Below are 21,509 nucleotides of genomic sequence, written 5' to 3' on the forward strand. Positions count from 1 at the left end.
AAAAACCAATTCCAATATTATCAAGAGGCCAAGGTCAACATCTTGAGAGCGTCCCATTCTGTGATAATAAACCTGAACTTCTTGCTACAGTGTGAAGTTCCAGTACCAGTGTACAATATTGACTGAGTGGTTATATACTACGTATATCCTTAGACATACAAAGCTGAATATTTGGGGGGGGAAGACAGGAGGTGGTGTGGGGGAGTTTGACTTTTTAGTCAATGTTTAAATGTGAATTGTCATTGTACTCTTTATTACTAGAGTGTGTGTTGTATAATAAGTAATAAAAAGATAATGTATATATAAAGAGGTTATACCAAGTCCTTCAACATCCTTCAATGCCTTGTGTAGAAAATATAGCTGAAATCATTAATATCTTCAGATAATGTCATCTGATGAACTATTTGAATGGCAATAGTAGCATGTACAGTAAAAGACATATACGCTACTTCTCTATTCACACTACCACCACACTGTATAAAGGAAGACCAAAAAGCCAATATTAAAACAGCATGGCAGAAACATTTTCAGTTGTCTTCATCTGTGCCGTTTGTCTGTGTCATGGTATCTCTGGATATTTATTTAAGCTGGACATGACTTATGGAATTGTGTGTTGTGAGAATGTATAATTATGTTAGTTTAAAGATAGAAGGAAACCAAGCTAGTGTGAACAACAGAAAGACTGTTTATTTTCTTTTACAATATTATCTCGATTACATTCGTATATAAACTTTTAGATCTTTCTACCTTTTTTCTTACAGAATGACAGGGATTTTTTTTGTTGTTGTCAGATTGCATACCTAGAAAATTAAAGGAATACATGCATCCAAACATCATGAACAGCAATAAACAGGAGCAACTTTATATAACAAGTAGAAATGAACCACTATGAGCTCTATCATCATCTCACAGTGTTTATACGTCAAGGAAGGAATGTTTTCAGTCCTCAAACACTTCGCAGAGAAGAGCACGTTCATTGGAAGAGAAAGAAAAAGTGTATTTTTAAAATGCCTTCAATTTGAGAATATGATTTTCAGCATCAAATTTAAGCAATTCCCTATGGTTAACATCATTTTTTCATGAATTCAGTGAGTTCTCTTTATCGACATGAGGCACCACAAACACAATAATTATAATAAAAAAGCACAAACTTTACCATTGAAATGGAAACAGGAAAGACAACCTCCTGAAAAAAGGTAGTGGAAAGTGCACTTAGTGGGTCTCCCCCAGCACAGACCCCCGTCCAAACTTAATTCTTTTGAATATTATAGGTTGAAAAAAAAAAAAGACCATGTCCAACAAAAATGTTTTCAACTCAACTGACGGATAATCACATCTTTCAGTGTTTTGTGGACAGGGCCCAGACACACATGTACTGCTGCCTCTTGCCTCATTCCCTTGTTATGTGCACACAGTGTTCCCTGGACCTACAAATTTAACTTACAATTTAAATACAACTCTTGTATCTTAAACTTATCTTAGAATACAGGTTATGAATGTTAGCTATCAAAAAAAAAAGAAAAAAAAAAACTAAATCTTGATTCGATAATCAACACTAATTGTTTTACCAATTTCTGGTACAAACGTCCAAAAAAATTGCTTGGCTAAAACCTGTTAGTTTATACTGGCCAATTCAAATGGCTGCACAATAGGAATCTAGAACCAAGTCAGTAAACCTGTTTCACATGAGGCTTCGGTTGTAATTCAGCTCAAATTATTAACATACACACATTGGGGGAGGGGGGGGGGGACAAGTGAAGAGACCTGCCTAGTCTACATGGTATACCTCTTTTGAACCGATCATTGACTTTTACAGCATTTTAACAAGATGAAATCTTACAAGTCAACGATTCATCTTTACAAGTAGGAGGAGGAAGCTCTGGACTCATGATAGTGTGCATGTCTTTAAAAAACAACAACATTAGAAACGGCCTTTGAAATTAAACACAAAACAGTACAATAAAGCGTAATACTTAGACTACTGGATTAACAGAATATAAAAGCACTGGAAATGTCAACAGAGATGAAGAAAAGGGTAGAAAAGGGTCAAAAAATGTATTGAACAACTGAAGAATAGAAAAAGAAGGCATGGTAAGATGGTTAAAAATGAGAAAATGGCGTCATGGTTGATTGTGATTCAGGAGGTGGTTTGGTATGAAGAGAAGAGAGAGGGAGTGACAGAGAGAGAGAGAGAGAGAGAGAGAGAGAGAGACAGAGAGAGAGAGAGAGGGATAGAGGTTGCACAAGGAAGAGAGAGAGAGAAAGAGAGAGAGAGCACAGGATGGATATCCCTTTATTGTGAAAATCCTGACACGTTCCAGTCCTTCTTGCGGCTCTTTTACACCTCTGGGACAGAGTGATCCATGGCTGAGCGCAGAAGACCAGTGGACATTCTGTAAAGCAAATCACCTCGTCAATGATAAGTCATTATGACAACAATATGAATTCAATCGAATGAAATATGTTGGGAGTGGTACCTCTTGATCATGTGTTCATAGATGAACTTGGGCATGATGGTGATGGTCATGGCGGTGGGTGAGGTGCTCAGAATGTCCTTGATCTGAGAATCCTGAAATGTTCACACAGGAGCATTGAAATGTGAGGAACAGCATGTATTTAAGAATGTCCATCTTAAATGAAACATTCAGGCTATAAAGCATATTTAAAAATGGTAACGTTCCCATGTTATACTAAACTCTGCCAGTATGTACCCAGCCTTCTCAATGCAAAATTCTAATTGGCCAGAAAATGTGGGTTATTTGAATGAATTTCTATCTGGTCTTACAGCACACACAGAAATTACTCAAATAGTAACCAAACTATCTGATGAAAAGACTGAGGAGTGTCTTACCTTGAGTCCAATAACGTTCTGCCCGTTGATTTCACAGATGTAGTGTTCAGTGAGCAGGCCGTTGCGGGCAGCAGAGCCGTCCTTCACCAGTGAGGTGATTCTCCCAGACTTGTAGATGAAGCCCACGTGGCCTGAGCTGTCTTTGTGCATGGTGATGGTGCGCTGGAATGGCCTGGACACACACACAGACACTCACACTGTTAAAAGGTGATCTAAGTAACTTAGTGCGGTACACAGAAGATAACTTTTTCTAAGGCATACTCTTATAACTGAATAAACAACCTTGCTTTGAAATCTACCTGAAAAGTTGCTGTTACACTGTTGTGGTTGACAGCAGCAGGGCCCACCGTTTTATTTAGGAACACATTCTAGTCTTACAATTGGTTCCAGCTGCCTCAAAATATATTTTTTTATTTATTTATGATGAAGAATTTTTCAGTTCTAAGACTTACATGTAGAGTAAATACGTTTTGTAACCTAACTTGAAGCTCTATAATTAATTTAATATTTAGAATTGGTTAATTATTGATTAAATATAATAATTTGATGTACTGTATATTAATAGTCCCCCTCACCTGTCCCTGACAATGAGCTCGATGCGGGTCTCTGCGGCGGCCTTCAGGGCCTTGTGGGTCTTGTCTACGTTCCAGCCGGCACAGTTCTGCCCGTTGATCTGCAGCACCTGGTCTCCAAAACGCAGGCCTGCCAGGGCTGCAGGGGAGTTAGCCTGCACCAGCTGCACAAACACACCCTGAGACCGCGGGGGGGGGGAGAGACAGACAGAGAGAGAGAGAGACATATTCTAATTAGGAGGATAGAAGACAGATGCTGAGAATGGAAATAATAGCTACTCAAGAGGAAAGAGGAGATGTGTTCATAAACAAAGAAGATCATCAAGGCTCATGTCTGAACAACTCTTTCAAAATAATGAGTTCCACCTGTTTAACTCGATATCCATGCTGTGAAGGAAGGTCAACTCAGGCTTAGGAATGTTTCAGGAGACTTGGATGAATTATGAAGCGATATTCATCAGATATCATTCACTTTGTTTGTTTTTTTCTTTAATTTGCCTCACCAGTTTGATAATGAACCAAAACTATCTTCTCATAGTAACATAAATAACATTGTGTTTTTGCCCCAACCCCCTCCCTTCCTCCGCTCACACACAAACACAATCACTGCACTGGACAACACTATCTGATTTAAGATAAGTAACATGAACTTAACAGTATCCGCCACAGTTATCCACTTTCCTATCAATCAAAGAAAACTAAGAAGATAATGACGATGCCAAAGTTATCAATGACAATTATGAAATGGTAATTTAGCTTTAGTTGGGTACTTTGATTTCAGTGTGTCCGACTCTCATCTCTTCATTTTTAAAACAGTGCAAAGCTGAATTTGTGGCATTTTTAGCTCGTTTCTAAAGTTGGAAAAGTTGTATTTCAATACTGCTAAATACACCCGCTAGCTTATTTTGGTCCTGGTTGTATGCTCTAACCAGAGCTACTGTGATGTTTCAGCAAGTTCTCATAATGGGATTCTTTGTTTAGGTCTGTGCCGCAGTGGCAAACATACAAGATTACATCATGAGTTTGATTTTGCATTCAATTTAAAAATATACAGAGTTCAATTTCCATGGCAGCATGCTCACCGGAAAGAGGGGCCAAAACAAGGTCCACCTACCATAGTCTAACACAATCCCATGGGAAACACTGAGGCGGTAGTTGAGTGCCTGTGTTACATAATTAATGCTACATTCATTGTGGTGTGGCATCATTGCAACATCCTGCGCATAATATTGCCTTATTCACTGTTAATGTCACAAAGGGAGCTCTATTCTGCTATTTAGTATGGTAGAAAAAAAAGATTAAGGATGTGCCAAAGTAAAAGTATGTCCCAATGGTATGCCTACTGCATGCTAACTAGATTCTTTTTATGAGCAGATGTAGTATGTAGAATAGGAAAAAGAAAGAGCATGCGAGTTGGAACGCAGGGTTTTTCTCTCCATGTCAAGGGCAGTGATATCCCTTTACTGTGAAACAACCACAGGAAATTCTAATTCTTGTGAGCAAACAAATCCATCATCACCTCGCTAGGCTGAGAGGGAAGCACAGTAAGAACAAATTTATTGAGAAACGTCCCTAGTTGATATGACTCACTGTGATTGCGTAAAGCTCATATTAGTTGTGGTGGTTAAATAGGACAGTGTTTTTTGTCCACTAATCTCTTGCACTGGAATCACAACAGGAAGGGATCACCTCCCAGCCTGGACAGGATGTTAAAAAGGCCCAATAACTGTTTCAGATTATATAAAGGCAGTACTGCATTAAGATAGACTTGGAAAAAGGGTAAATAAAATCTTTTGTACACTTCTTGTTGGTAAGATAACAACGTTGAGAGGTTGAAATGGATCTTTAGAACTTTTCTGAGCAGGCCCGAGCAGGTCAGAAAAACCACGGAGAATGACAACTATTTCCTCTTTCCTAGAACTATTCAAGTAAAACAGTGTTTAAGCTTGCGGGCAAAACCAAGAAGGCAGTTAGAGCAGTGGGCTGGTTAGATGTAACCCAAAAGCATTTACAAGCTCATGCTTGTAATGTAATGTCATTGCTTATTAAAGTATGACATTAGTAGTGTTCACACGACTACAAAACTCTCTTTCTTGCATTAAAATAAGATTGAAACGGGGGCGCTTGTGGTTAGAGCTGCATGTCATTCCCTTCTCTACCTCATTTCACCTCTGTCTCTCCGAGCAGACGTTGACCCATATCTCAACCCTTATCTAATGTGGGAATGTATAAAGAGGGGCGTGTCGTGTGTATTTTAAATCAAGCCAATCTGGGATGAATGAATCATACTAGAAACAGGTTCTTGTCAAAGGAGTTGTGCGAGGCTATATGCTGACTCACGTTGTCGATGGACCGGAGGCGCAGTCCAACCTTCTTGTCCTGGTCCTTACAGAGGATGATCTCCCTCAGTCCAGGGCGGATCTCTGCCCTCCTGATGCCCACGTCTGCCCCCGTCACCGGCCGGATCATCCCCCCCACGCCTGAGCTGGTGGCCAGGGCTATTTGCTGGTGAGAAAAAAAGAAAGAAAGCATGTTAAATTAACCCTACAATACATGCACACTTATTTTTCCTCTTACGACATGTATAAAAGTATAGAAAAAAATACAGTTCTGTCATAAAAAGTATTCCCCTAGAAAAATAAGTCTTCAAACGTTGGTTTCACATGTTTATGTTCAAGTAGAATGTGTTTTTTTTATTTTTATAATACATATATACTGGAAATGTCAGACCCTTTTACATTAAACTACTACATGGTAGAGGAAGGCCATTAGGGTTAGGGTTAGGCCTCTGTAGACCTCTTTCTGCTTGAAGATATAGGCTCCAGGCTACATAGGCCACTACTAGAATGAAACAACAGAGCAGCCGAGAGCAAAACTTTTTTCAGTCGGGTTGTGTTGAAGGTAATGTAGGCCCCTAGAAGAACAATTTGTGGAATAAGAAAGATATCTCTGGTTCTGCTGCATCAATTTTTATTTATATTTTTTTGATGAATGCTCGCACACTTTAAAATGTTTTGCATTCATTAATAGACATCCCCTGAACACACACACACACACACACACACACACACACACACACACACACACACACACACACACACACTTACATTGTCAGCCACAGGCACCAAGGCCATGTTCCTCTGGACTTCATCACTGTTGAGGGCCAGACCCATATAGTCTCCAAGCTCCTCCAGGTTGGGGTACAAGCCTAGGGAGAGAGGGAGAGGGAGAAAGATGGAGGGTTGTTAAAAAAGAGAGACAAAAGGAAGAAAAACGTAATGTAACGGAATCTTCAATGTTGTGATAGCAAAAATGTTTAGTATCGCAGTGGACACTTAATGGTAGTCTTCCGGGCAAAAGTGGATTTTATTCTTATTTTTTTACAAGCTTTTTCTGCCCCAAATTATCGTTGTGTCTCTGCTTAGCTGATTGTCCTGCGAGTGAAGATGAGATTGTAACACAATCACCCCCTAAAACTATGAATAATAAATGTGAGACTCACTGGATCCTGGCATGGCAGCAATGGTCATCTGAGGTTGTTGGGTTCCCTCGGTGATGGCTGGCATGGTGGTGGTACTCTGGGCAAATTGAGCCTGAGCCTAGAGAGGAATGGGCCACACAAGTTAGTCAACTGGAAGGCAATTGTCATCATCAGAAAAAAACACAAGAAAATAGGAAAGAATAAATGATTGGACATGAATATGTATTAGAAATGTGGGTATTTAAAAATTTTAACTCAAAACCTGAATAAATGGTGTTAAAGGAGAAGTAAGTGATATTTTTTGTTAATATATAAGTGTTAAATCACTCAATATTAATACAGCAATCACTTAAACAGTATGTGTAGTTCATAACACAGGTCTCCAAGTCATTCACCTTTGCAGTAATTGCCAGATAAGATAGATTTGAGTATCCCGCTCATTTTTATCCAATCAGGAGACAGAACGCTATAAAGAGGCGGGTCTCTGTGCCCGTGTGTTCATGTGGTGTTGTGTGTTCTGTTATGATTTACTAACACATGCACACCCCTGCTACTGACTATTGAGCTAATCTATCTATTAGATCGATGTCTGTCCTAACATGAGCTCACACCAACATACTTACTTTGATGACCTTGTCGACCTTGAGGTCTTCGAGGGATGGATACAGGGACATCTAGGAAGAAAAGACAAAGAGCTGTAAGTAAATTACCTTGAAAAAGGGAGGATGGCTTCACTGAACGAGATTAACCAGTTAGTGTAACTAACAACAAATTATTTAAAAAAACTAAAGGTTTCTGTTGGAATTCATCTATGTAACTTTGGGTAGGTCAGAGAAATTTTCTAAGGTATTTTTTCATAACTGAATAAACAAACTTGCCCTCGCAGGAAAAATGGATCCCTCGAAAAAATGTTTAAAGTTATAAATCTACCTAAAAAGTGACTCGCTCAGAAAATAATTTAGTTTTGATTCATGATGATAGAATTATTGAAAACTAACAATTAGCATTAGATTAGTAAACTAAGTGCAGGCTCTGCAAATGTAAACAAACCCCCTTCCTCTGAAACTGCACAGTGCACCTTTAACCAAACTACAGTCAGAAGTATTCAGCAGCAGCACAGCAGCATATAAACAACAAGAGCAGCCTGAAGAAGGAAGAGGAAATGACTGATAATAGCCAGTCAACTGAGTGAGATTATGCAAACAGCACAGCAGATCAGTTTCACAAAGACAGATAATAAACCCACAAGTATGTACACGTCTGACATCCGTTTGTCTACATTCCAATTCATTCATTCAGACAAAGGAAAGACTTTATTTAATATTGACGAAAACAAAGAAAGTGTATTCAATGTGTGGGTTGATCAAGTCATGGCAGATACACAATCCATATAATAAGGTGAGCAATGGGCTGGCACAAACGCCAACCAATTCAGTGCTTGGATTTTTAAGTTGGAGTTTTTAAAATAAAAAAAGGAAAAACTGCACAAATCCAAACTTAAAAGAAATGAATGACACTTTATTCATTCATGGCTATCCATCTAATTGTATATGAAAAGGTATAAGGCAAGTTTATCTATATAGCACAATTCAGAAACAAGGCCATGCAAAGTGCTTTACAGGGGCCAGATTAAAATACACAATACACATTAGAAAAGCGAATTAATAAAAAAAAATAAAAGCGAATGAATAACATTTAAATAAAATAAAAATTACAGGTTAAAATGGAAACAGTCTATAAAAGAGCTGAGAGTTGCAGCAGACCTCAAGTTCTCTGGGAGTTTGTTCCAGAGATTTGGTGCATAAAAACTAAAAGCTGCTTCTCCTTGCAGGGTTCAACATAACTTTTTTTTCCTACTGGCCCGCTGGGCCAGTGGATCCGAGTTTTACTGGCCCCTTGTATATTTTCACTGGCCCTGCACACACATTTTTTTCTTCATAATTTAGTGTCAATAATTATAATACCTGTATTAGAAAAATAAAGAAAGATAACCAGATCTAAAGGGAATATCTATACTGTAACAGTATAGATATTCCCTTTAGATTTGGTTATTTTTCTTATAGTTAATTATATGAAATGTTGATATTGCTCATACACATAATATAAAACCAGGCAAACATATTGAATTAGAAGCCTACAACTGAAAGTATGTTGAAAGAGTCGGCCAGTATTTTAAAGTCCAGTAGTTTGATGGTTGTTTTTATTCTTGAATTTGGGCAGTTTAATGAATAGTTCACCTGCAGAAGTCATGTTCAAACATAAAAAAAAATAAGAGATGAAGGTCTGATCATTCTTTGTGGTGTGCTAGGCTGTTTGTATTACTTTCTCCATATGCATTAGGGATGTGAATGTGTCGACCGAATGACCGGTTTTCCACTTGCGCTCAAATTGACTTTAAAAATAGAATAGAAATCCGAAAATCAGTGGGTTATGCCGTTTTTTTAATGGGAGATTTCACCGTGTATGTGAGTTCACGTCTGGTCGTGAGCGCGCTGCAGGAGTGTCACTTCTCCATGAAGTGTCAGCTTCACATAAGAGTCCGGTGTGGGACCATTTTTTCAAACTATTGATAAAAAACAATGCAGTGCAAAATATGCAGCATAAGTTAAACGCTCGTCTAAGACTATGACGTTAAATCACCTTAGAAACACACAATGCTTTCGGATCACAGCAGCGTTTCACCGTGAGATCTCGCCAGCGAGTGAGCCGCCGCGCAGATGAACTGTGGTTTGTGGCTAAAATAATAACCGGGGATATTCTCCCCATTAGTGATTTCAATGGGAAAGACTTCCGCGATCTGATTGAATGTCTCGAGCCTGAAAACACAGTGCCAAACTGCGCGACTATAGGAACTGTACAGTGAGCGGAGTCCCTCCGTTCGTCTCTGTCTTCAACTGACACAATCACCGGAGACGCATTCACAGCGTTTAAATAACGCCTCTCATTTGTATTACCATTGGGGCTTGGATGCAAATACTGTAACATTACGGCAGCAGATAAAGGAAAAGCGCTTATCATTTTCTGCACCTCAACCTCTGCTGTGGGAAGAAAGAAAGGGGGCAAAGCAAGTCGATTAATTTGTCGACTCGCAGGCGGACGGTAGGCAGCTCTGCCAACGGAGCGAGAGTGCACCCGCTTGTTTGCTCCGCCTGTCAAAACGCCCACGCATCGGTTGTCCACTGGCCTTTCATTAAAAAATATATTTTATATTAGGTTTATTATATTGAGTCTTAAATAAACACTGCTTTCATTACGACTCTCAACGCGCATTTCAATGAACCATGATGTAGTCTACAAAAAGATACTGAACTGTGATTGGCCAGTCACTGGCCCGGGCGGGACAGTGACTGGCCAATCAACTTGCCCTGCATATGATTTTACTGGCCCCGGGCCATCGGGCTATACGTTATGTCGAACCCTGCCTTGTTTAGTCCTAACTCTGGGGACTGTAAGCAGACCTGTCCCAGACGACCTAAGGGCTTTGGACGGCTCATAACGTATCAGCAGATCAGTAATGTATTTTGGCCCTAAACCATTTAGTGCTTTATAAACCAACATCAGTATTTTGAAATCAATTCTTTGAGTGACAGGAAGCCAGTGTACAGACCTCAGAACTGGGGTGATGTGATCCAATTTTTTGGTCCTGGTGAGTACTCGAGCAGCAGCATTCTGAATTAGCTGAATCTGTCTGATAGATTTTTTTGGAAGGCCTGCAAGGACACTGTTACAGTAGTCAAGTCTACTAAAGATAAATGCATGGACAAGTTTTTCTAAATCTTGCTGAGACATAAGCCCTTTAATTCTTAATATGTTTTTAAGGTGGTAATAGGCTGACTTATTAATTGGTTTAATGTGTTTTTTGAAATTCAAGCCTGAGTCTATGACAACACCAAGATTTCTGGCTTGGTGTGTGGTTTCTAGCATAACAGATTTAAGCTCTGCACTGACTTCTAATAGTTCATCTTTGGCACCAAAGACAATTACTTCAGTTTTGCCGTTGTTTAATTGAAGAAAATGTTGGCACATCCAATCATTGATTTGTTCAATGCACTTACTTTAGTGTTTGAATTGGACAATAGTCACCTGGTGATATGGTTATGTAAATGTGTGTGTCGTCTGCATAATTATGGTTGCATCATTTGTTCTTATTCATAATCTGAGCAAGTGGGAGCATGTAGATGTTAAACAGAAAAGGCCCAAGAATGGAACCTTGGGGAACCCCGCATTCAATATTTGTTCGCTCGGATGTAAACACATAGTATTCTCTGTCCTTTAAGTAGGATTCAAACCAGCTTAGCACAGTTCCAGAAAGTTCAACCCAGTTTGCAAGGCGATCTAGTAATATGTTGTGGTCAACTGTGTCGAAAGCACTGAGATCAAGTAAAACTAAGACAGAACTTTTGCCACTGTCTGTGTTTAAGTGGAAGTCATTGAGGACTTTAACCAGAGCAGTCTCAGTGCTGTGGTGTTGTCGAAAACCTGACTGGAAGACATCAAAGCAGTTGTTCATTGCTAAGTAGTTATTTAGCTGTTGATAAACAACTTTTTCAATGATTTTGCTTAGAAATGGAAGGTTAGATATGGGCCTATAATTGTTCATGAGTGATGTATCTAAATTGTTCTTTTTTAGGAGTGGCTTAATGACTGCTGTTTTCAGGGCCTGTGGGAATACACCGGTGCGAAGGGACATTTTGTCCCTTTGCACCAAATAGGAATCGCCCAAATAGGAAATGGAGATTTGTTTTTCGCCACCTGCGTTCTGCTTTACGGCACTCTCTTTTTTCTAGTCTGACCTGCGGGGCATTTCTCCAGGGAGATCTTTTCTTACTAGAGACAACCTTCATTTTAGTGGGTGCAATAGCATCTATAACGCTTGTAATTTTGGCATTAAAGTTGTCTAAAAGCTCATTAACTGAGTTACAGGGGTGAGGGGGTATTGAAGAAAAGGCTTGAATAAATGTTTCACTAGTATTTTCTGTAATATACCGTTTTTTGATTACTTTTGATTGATCAGTTGTGTGCACAGAAGTTGTACTCTCAAAAAATACACAGCAGTAGTCTGAGAGACCCATATCAGTCACCCCCACTTTTGAGATATTTATGCCCCTGGAAATGATAAGATCCAAAGTGTGTCCTTTGTTATGTGTAGTACCTAGGGGGCAAAACCCCTCTTTTTGGAAAAACAGACATGGAGCGTTGTAAAAGGTTGTTCACCAGAAATGATATCCAGGACCTTCCAGGATCCCAACCTGGGTGGACAACCTGGTCAACTAGCTGCTGGAAAGCTATATACAGGGGGCCGACATAGAGCAAATCAGAACCACTGTTTAAGTGAATGGGAGTGAATGGGGATGGGCTAATGGGGAATTTTTTGAACTTATAGATATCATTATGAAACTTTGCCAGTTGATTACTGAAAGTTTGAATAAATATGAAAAATCATCAATATCTTACTAATGATGCGTACATTTGCATATCTGCAAAGCCCCAAAATCTAGATGTTGGACAAATTCAGAGTCAATTTGTTTTTAAATTTTTAAAACAAAACAAGTGTCCAACTGCCTGAAGCCTTTCCTAATCACAGTTCAAATTTGATCAATAACACATAGAAAATGAATTTTTTACACTGTTTTTTCCAAGGGAATATCTAGCCGTTTCCTAAAATATCAGCTAGAGACTCCAAAAGGACACTTTTGGTCCATAGCACATGAAATGTAACTGTGTAAAAAATGTATTTTCTATGGGTTATTGATCAAATTTGAACTGTGATTAGGAAAGGCTTCAGGCAGTTGGACACTTGTTTTTTTTTTTTTTTTTTTTTTTTTTTTAAAACAAATTGACTTTGCTTTCTTCCAACATCTAGATTTTGGGGCTTTGCAGATATGCAAATTTACGCATCATTAGTAAGATATTGATGATTTTTCATATTTATTTAAACATTTTCGAAAATACTGTAATACAAAACGTTTTTGTTTTAATGTCAGTAATCAACTGGCAAAGTTTCATAATGATATCTATAAGTTCAAAAAAATCCCCATTAGCCCATCCCCATTCACCCCCATTCACTTAAACAGTGGTTCTGATTTGCTATGTCGAGCTTGTTGACAAGGTTGTCCATCCAGGTTGTGATCGTGGAAGGTCCTAGATGTCATTTTTGGTGAACAACTAGCTTTTACAACGCTCCATGTCCATAAAATCACTTTGCCCCCTGGGTATAGGCCGGTCCACACATGCTGTTGGAATCCAAAGTTTTCAAGGACACCGCATAGTTCTTATACAAGGGCCAGGGGGACCCGTATAAACATCACAGATGAAGCATTTTCTTAATCATACTGTGACCACAACAATGTGTCACAATCACAGAAAATTCATATTTTTTAAAGGAGTACAAAATAAATCCTGCTGTGACATGACTACCATCACTGTTTGCACACAGGATGTATTGTGGCCAAACATTCATATTGACAACTTGTGTAAAAAAAATGCATCACGTTACATCCTGAACTAAACAAATCAATCTGACCACAGTCACATGACAACTGTAACATCTCCCTCTCCCAGCAGCTACTCCTGCCAAGCACTCTATTCACTTCTTCTATAAGTGCTCACATTCAAGCGTGTCATTGTGTCAGCGGACACAGACAGAGGGCCACTTTCATTGCATCTATAGTGTTGTTGACTTTTCAGCTGGGCTTGTTTGCGCTCTTTACGGCTCTAATGTGAAGGGACATTTCTTACATGGTATAATAACTAGACTGCACTTAATATACCTCATTCACGTAGGCTAGGCTATTCACACACAAGACACAGTCCTGCACTGCACATCACAGCAAGTTGGGTTACAGGGTCTTCCTTTTAGAACAATTTGGGGAAAAGGGAAAGACATTTGGTTGATTGATCGTTGATTGATTAATGGCAGCCAGCCCAAACAACCTTGTTTATGAAATACATTAATATAATCACAATCGTAGCCTATTAATACACAGAAAATACATTGCTTTCCCTCAGCCTGGGAATGTGTGGGAAATGGAAAAGAAGGAATGGTCTATCTTGAGTCAGCCTGAACAAATTGTGGTGTTTTCTTGGCAAGCTGTTTCCGGTCTATTGGCAGAGGCCTGAGGGGTGCGGAGGAGGAGGAGATGGAGGAGGAGATGGAGGAGGAGGAGGAGGACTAACAACAAGGTCTATTGGCCCACACCCTTTTCTACTGTATTTTAGCTAGGTCAGACATTACAGACACTTTCCTCTATGAAGAAAGGCATCATGAGCTCACTTCCTGTATGTTCACACTGTACCACGGGATCTGCGTCCATAGATAAATATGTTAGTCCTTGAGCTTAACGGACGTTACCTTGATAATAATGGATTTGGTGTTTCCTTGACATTCTAATATTCACTCAGTCATTGGTGTATATTTTGAATTGAGGAACTACTGTTTTTCAACATTGTTATGATGATACAGTCACAACCTGTCAACCTATGGATTCCAATGAACTTGCACTTTAAGATTGCTGTTATAAAAAATTACTTTGAAGTGTACATGTCATGAACACTTCACTCTCTAAAAGTAGGCTACCACAGAGGTTTTGTTTTCGTCAGAATAAACCATAGACTGTATAAATAAACAGAGATATTGGTGTCACGGAGTCTTGGCTACGCTAAGTCCAACACAACGCAATAGTCCACGGTTACAATGTACCATCTTTCAAATGTAACCATCCCCAACGCTGTAAACTGGTTTAAACACACATTTAGTTCATTTGAATTAGGATAGTTTGAAATGTGTTTTAATACACTAAGCCGAGTCGCTATGCAGAGTCCGTCTTTGTTTCCGACATCAACAGCCGTGAAGCAGAGAGCTGAAGTTAGCCCGTAACGTTAGCTTGTTTGGTAAACGAAACCAGGATGTGAATATCCATTAGCGCTAGAGAGGATTTTAGTAGCGACACACTCACCTTTAATGTCTTAGTTGTAGTATCAGCTTAACCACCTCGGAATCTCAGAGAGCAAACTCCGTTATTTGTACGTTTTTCTCTCCTCTCGTCGCTGTGAAACGGCACAGAAGGGGATTTCTGGAAAGTGACGTCACTGCTGCCTTCGTCGGTCTGTGTTGACGTAGGAAGCCACGCCTCGTGTCGGTCACATGTCTACCTCTGAACTTTTTCCTTGCAAAGATGACAAGTAAATAATAATGCCGGAATGCAAGGTCATAAATGTATTTCATAATCAACTGACAAGCTCCGAATTAATTTCTCATGGAAAACAGAGAAGGGGAATATATATATATATATAATTAAAGAAAATTGGGATTTTCTTAAGATTATCAATGAAGGTAGGCCTACAAACGTTTCAAAGCACTCTTCATTCATTTCAGTGGGAAAAAACGGTTAATAGTAGAAAATTGGTTGTGCCTCAGGTATTTATTCTTATGTGAGAATAATTTTCCAAGAACCACATTTATAATTTATTTGCATGTGTGTATACATATTTGTGTGAAATTTCCTGTGTGAAATAGATCAGCCTACATTTAGGCTACATTAATTCACTGTTAGTTAATGCTTAGTTAATGGTTAAATAAGCATAGTAGCACAAATATGCTTAATAAGCAGTAACTCCACATTACCTAACTGCTAATCGCATTAACTAAGCATTAACTAACAATGTACTCTAATTGTAAAGAGTACCCAACATGGATAAAGAAAAAAGAAAAACCTTATGTTCAGGCAAAGTAATGTATGAATCCAACATATAAGTTAGTATATAGTATAACATATAGGGGAAGGTGGGGTGATTTGTGCAACTTTTTACTCAAAGTGATTTTAAAGTGAGGCCTTGACAGTTATGTCTCCAACTCAAATATGTACATATATTTCAGGATGTTGTGCATCCCTGGCAATAAAAACTTTGGATCTGGAATAAACTGTTTAAGAAATATAGCTTTCGGAAAAAAAGTTGTCTTGTCGCACAAATCACCCCACTACGTGGGGTGATTTGTGCGTCATTGTGTCAATGACAAAGTCACCATCATCATCTTTCTGGCCATCTGAACTCTCATCAGTGGTGTCGTTAAGTGGAATTGAGATGTCACTCTCTCCTGAGCTACTGTAGACTATCACTTTCTTTTGGTGACCAGCGTATACAGCCATGCCACTGGCACAACTCTCAGAAATGTACTTTGCACTAGTTGCTCCGTGCTTGTGGAACCAACTGCCACCTGACAAATGTGATTCCCCCTACATTTCTGCCTTTAAATCAAGGCTCAAAACCCATATGTACACCCTGGTGTTTCCTCCCCATTAACCTCTGCACTACTTACTTACCTCTGCACTACTATCTGTGTTTATGTGGATGTATGGGCTTTACGTCTTTTATTTTGGTTATTGTTATTTTACCTTCATTGTTTACCTACTGAATGCACTATGTACAGCACTTTGGACAGTGCAAACTGTCATAAATGTGCTTTTATAAATACATTTTACTTACTTACTTACTTATAACTCACCCAGGCCCTTGCGCACAAATCACCCCATCCCCAGAATTTTGGATAATAGGCATGATGCAGCAATTTAGGGTTGACATTGTGCTAACTATATAGACTCAAAGTGTAGCATACCAAAGCACTAAAACATGTGTCAAATGTTTTCAAACGTGTCTATAATTGTTCAGACACAATAATCAAAAAACCTTGATCATGGAAATTTTACTTTGAAAGGCAAAACACAGTTTTTTTAGCTTAAATGTGCTTATATCTTATTCCTTGTGTCTCCCTTCTTTACAGGATGAGTCAAATGGATGGCTCTTCTTAAATATGTGGTCACATTTCCAATTTCTTCCACGGTTTTCTAGAAACAAGGGGTTTTGCAACTTCCAAAATGCACAAATCACCCCACCTTCCCCTACTATGCTACTGAGCTACACTTTTGATGTCACCACAGTCAGAACTCAAAAATCCAAATATAATTTTGACTCATTTTTATGCTAGACCTATAAGTCAACACAAAGGTCATCCGCTGATGTTGGTCCACTGTGTTGTATCAAGTCCAAAGTCAGCGCAGGCGTCAGCAGATTTTTGATTACTTCATACCTCCGTCAGTTGACAAGCTTTATGGTGATGACGATTTCCTTTTCCAGCAGAACAACAGACCAAGTATTGAGTGGATGTATGAAGGTTATTTTTAGAAGGCTGACAAATCCTTTTTTTGATTGGTCTAATATAATATTCTAATATTTCGAGATGCATGATTTTTGATTTTAATGAACTGTAGGCCATAATCAACTAAATAAATTTAAAAAAGGACTGAAATATCTCACTTTAGGCACTGTTCCAAATTATTATGCACAACAGAGTTTCAAAACATTGTATAGGTTGTAAATAACTATAAATGGTCATTTGTTGAATTTGCAGTATTAGGACGTCATATTTACTGAAATCAAAAGCTATTTCAATCAAAAACATCTTAACAGGCCAAGTTACAAGTTAACATAGGACCCCTTCTTTGAAATCACCTTCACAATTATTGCATCCATTGAACTTGTGAGTTCTTAGAGAGTTTCTACTTGAAGTTTTTTTTTTTTTTTTTTTTTTTAACCTTTATTTATACAGGTAAATCCCATTGAGACCGAAGACTCTTTTGCAAGGGAGACCTGTTTTCCTTTCCCACATGACGTTACCATTCACACACACATTCATACACCGATAGCAGGTTAACTATCGACATTCACACAAGGCAAGGTGGGTGAAGTGTCTTGCCCAAGGACACAACAACTATGACACAGGTGGCAGGGCGGCGATCGAACCTCCAACCCTTTCATCATCGGCTGACCCGCTCTACCAACTGAGCCACAGTCGCCCCAAAGTTCACAGCAGGAGGTCAGAATAGCCTCCCATAGCTGCTGATTTGATGTGAACTGCCTCCAAACCTCATAGATCTTTTGCTTGAGGATGCTCCAAAGGTTCTCAATAGGGTTAAGGGCAGGCAACACCATAACTTTCTCTACTTTTATACCCATAGCAGCCAATGACAGAGGTATTCTTTGCAGCGTGAGATGGTGCGTCATGCATGAAGATGATTTTGCTACTGAAGTATCTGGGCTGGTTTCCATTCAAAAAAGGTGCAGTTTGAAAGATAAAAGAAACTGCTGAGACAGGTTGAGCTGAGGTGGATAAAAACGGACTTTATTTAAGACAAAGAACTCAAGCCTGCATCAGACCAGGTCGGCCAACCTAGTTTTCCCAATTCCATATCACACCTAACCTCTCTGCATGTGTGTGTCCTTTTTTAAACCCCAAAATGTGATGTCCTGGTTGGCCTGTCTCTATCTCTCTAAGATCTGCCCTTAATCATCCTGATTGGTGAATTCTGACTATCTGGACACGACCTACTTTTTCCAACACCTTCATCATATTATCCCTGCGTTCCAAATCGCATACCCTTTCTTTTTTCTTTTCTACATACTAAATCCGACGATAAAAATAATCTAGTTAGGATGCAGTAGGCATACTTGCAGTAGGCATACTATTGGGACATACTTTCACTCTTTTATTTCATCATAACATTGCGCCTTGATCTTGCCTGTTGCTTTTATATCCGGCGCATCCCAGTTTGTTTTCATATGGAGGCTTCGTCGTGGGTCAGAATCGCCCAAATAGGATGCAGTTTTCAACACTAACAATCTTGGCCGGATGAAGTAGGACATCCGGGTACTTCTAACCATCCTAAATCTGGCCACAAGAATCGGGACATCCTAAATCTTTTTTCTACATACTCTGCATTCCCAATTATAAGGCAAATTAGATTTTCCCAGATTTTCCTAAATAGTCGATGCAAATCACAGTCAGTATAATTTTCAAGTCATAAACCTTTAGAGTATTTTTCAAATTTTATTGAACAAACCTCCCAATAATAAAAGTATTTTTTTCAAAAATAAAAAACTCCAAATGCACTGTTCCAAATCATTATGCATAACAGAGTTTCAAAACATTTTATAGGTTGTAAACAACTAAAAATTGTCATTTGTTGAATTTGCAGTATTAGGAGGTCATATTTAGTGAAATCAAAAGCTATTTCAATCAAAAACATCTTAACAGGCCAAGTTACATGTTCACATAGGACCCCTTCTTTGATATCACCTTCACAATTCTTGCATCCATTGAACTTGTGAGTTTTTGGAGAGTTTCTGCTTGAATATCTTTGCAGCATGCCAGAATAGCCTCCCATAGCTGCTGTTTTGATGTGAACTGCCTCCCAACCTCATAGATGTTTTGCCTGAGGATGCTCCAAAGGTTCTCAACAGGGTTGAGGTCAGGGGAAGATGGGGGCCACACCATGAGTTTCTCTCCTTTTATGCCCAAAGCAGCCAGTGACACAGAGGTATTCTTTGCAGCATGAGATGGTGCATTGTCATGCATGAAGATGATTTTACTACGGAAGGCACTGTCCTTCTTCTTGTACCACGGAAGAAAGTGGTCAGTCAGAAACTCTACATACTTTGCCGAGGTCATTTTCACACCGTCTGGGACCCTGAAGGTGCCTACCAGCTCTCTCCCCATGATTCCGGCCCAAAACATGACTCCGCCACCTCCTGTCTGCCGTCACAGCCTTGTTGGGACATTGTGGCCATTCACCAACCATCCACTACTCCATCCATCCGACCATCCAGGGTTGCAAAGCACTCATCAGTAAACAAGACTGTTTGAAGATGAGTCTTCATGTATTCCTGAGCCCACTGCTACTGTTTCAGCTTGTGATCATTGTTTAGGGGTGGCCGAATAATAGGTTTATGCACAACTGCAAACTTCTGGATCCTACACCTTGAGGTTCGCGGGACTCCAGAGGCACCAGAAGCTTCAAATACCTGTCTGCTGCTTTGTGATGGCATTTTAGCAGCTACTCTCCTATTCTGATGAATTTGTCTGGCAGAAACCTTCCTCATATTACCTTTATCCGAACGAACCCGTCTGTGCTCTGAATCAGCCATAAATCTCTTCACAGTACGATGATCACACTTAAGTTTTCGTGAAATATCTAATGTTTTCATACCTTGTCCAAGGTTTGAAAAAGCTTTTAGGCAGCAGAGAGATCCTTTTTCTTTCCCATATTGCTTGAAACCTGTGGCCTGCTTAATGATGTGGAACGTCCTTGTTAAGTAGATTTCCTTTGATTGGGCTTACTTACCAAACTGATTATCACAGGTGTCTGAGATTGATTTCAATTATCCAAAGCGACCTGAGACACAATACCATCCATGAGTTTAAATAAAATACAAAAAATTAAATGTTTATGACACTTAATTCCAATTAGCATAATAATTTGTGACAGACTGTACTATATAGTAGAACGTATGCGATTTGGAACGCAGGGAATGTTCAAAGCATCATCCCACTGACCTGTCCTGAAGCCATAAATGTCGCCAGGATGTCTGACCTGGCTCCTTACAGAAGCAATGCTGGACAGCTCACATAAATTAACCATTAGTTCTTTATGTTTTTCTGAGTTTGTGCTAATGCAACTCAGATGTACAGTATTTCTAGACTTTGCCCATTAAAAGGCGCATTCCTGGATGCTAAATGCTGTGGTCCTGCTATCTGTCCCTAATTAGATACACAAAGTAAACAAGATTTAATGATCACCTGCATGCAGACTTCTAACCTAAACATTTCACATGCCTAGCTCTCCTGCATACACAAAGAGAGGCCTTTACCTTTATAGAGATTAAACCGTGGTTCAGAATGTGTCATAACGTTAGATACTACACTACGGAAGGCACGGTCCTTCTTTTTGTACCACGGAAGAAAGAAGTCAGAAACTATACATACTTTGCAGAGGTCATTTTCACACCGTCAGGGACCCTCAAGGGGCCAACCAGCTCTCTCCTCATGTTTCTGGCCATAAACATCACTCCGCCACCTCCTCGCTGCTGTCGCAGCCTTGTTGGGACATGGTGGCCATTCACCAACCATCCACTACTCCATCCAGGGTTGCACGGCACTCATCAGTAAACAAGACTGTTTGAAAATTAGTCTTCATGTATTTCTGAGCCCACTGCAACCGTTTCTGCTTGTGAGCATTGTTTAGGGGTGGCCCAATTATAGGTTTATGCACAACTGCAAACCTCTGGAGGATCCTACACCTACAGCGGCTTCAAATACCTGTCTGCTGCTCTGTAACGGAATTTTAGCAGCTACTCTCCTAATCCGATGAATTTCTCTGGCAAAAACCTTCCTCATTATGCCTTTATCTGCACCAACCCTTCTGTGCTCTGAATCAGCCATAAATCTCTTCACAGTATGATGATCACACTTAAGTTTTCGTGAAATATCTTATGTTTTGAGTGAATCACTGAGTGAATCAAGACCGGACGGCTGGGAGGTGTGGAAGGCTGAGTCTGACTAGGCTCCCCTCTCCCCGCCTCTTAGGAGAACTTTCTGAGACTTTGTACAAAGTTTGTGAGGATATCCGTGCAGTTCCCAGACAACGGTGAAGGAGAAGTTGCTAGGCCTAGTGACTTCCCCTCTGCCTCTCCACAACCCAACCGGATACCAATATTCCCCGCTTCAGCTCTGCTGCATAAGGTTAGATATTAGACGATAGAGTAGGGACCATTG

General features: G+C 39.6%; 1 protein-coding gene across 1 annotated transcript; it reads right to left on the reverse strand.

The window, feature by feature from the left end:
* Positions 1-662: 662 nt before the first annotated feature.
* sdcbp2 (syndecan binding protein (syntenin) 2) lies at positions 663-15,000 on the reverse strand. Its single transcript, XM_080031499.1, has 9 exons — positions 14,860-15,000; positions 7,528-7,578; positions 6,926-7,022; positions 6,531-6,631; positions 5,764-5,928; positions 3,427-3,602; positions 2,852-3,023; positions 2,478-2,569; positions 663-2,393 (listed from the first exon to the last, which is right to left on the reverse strand). Exons 2-9 carry the CDS (start codon positions 7,576-7,578, stop codon positions 2,339-2,341), a joined length of 909 nt encoding a protein of 302 aa, XP_079887625.1. The 5' UTR covers positions 14,860-15,000; the 3' UTR covers positions 663-2,338.
* Positions 15,001-21,509: the final 6,509 nt, after the last annotated feature.

The sequence above is a fragment of the Ammodytes marinus genome (assembly GCF_949987685.1).
Source record: "Ammodytes marinus genome assembly, chromosome: 7".
Lineage (NCBI taxonomy): Eukaryota > Metazoa > Chordata > Actinopteri > Uranoscopiformes > Ammodytidae > Ammodytes > Ammodytes marinus.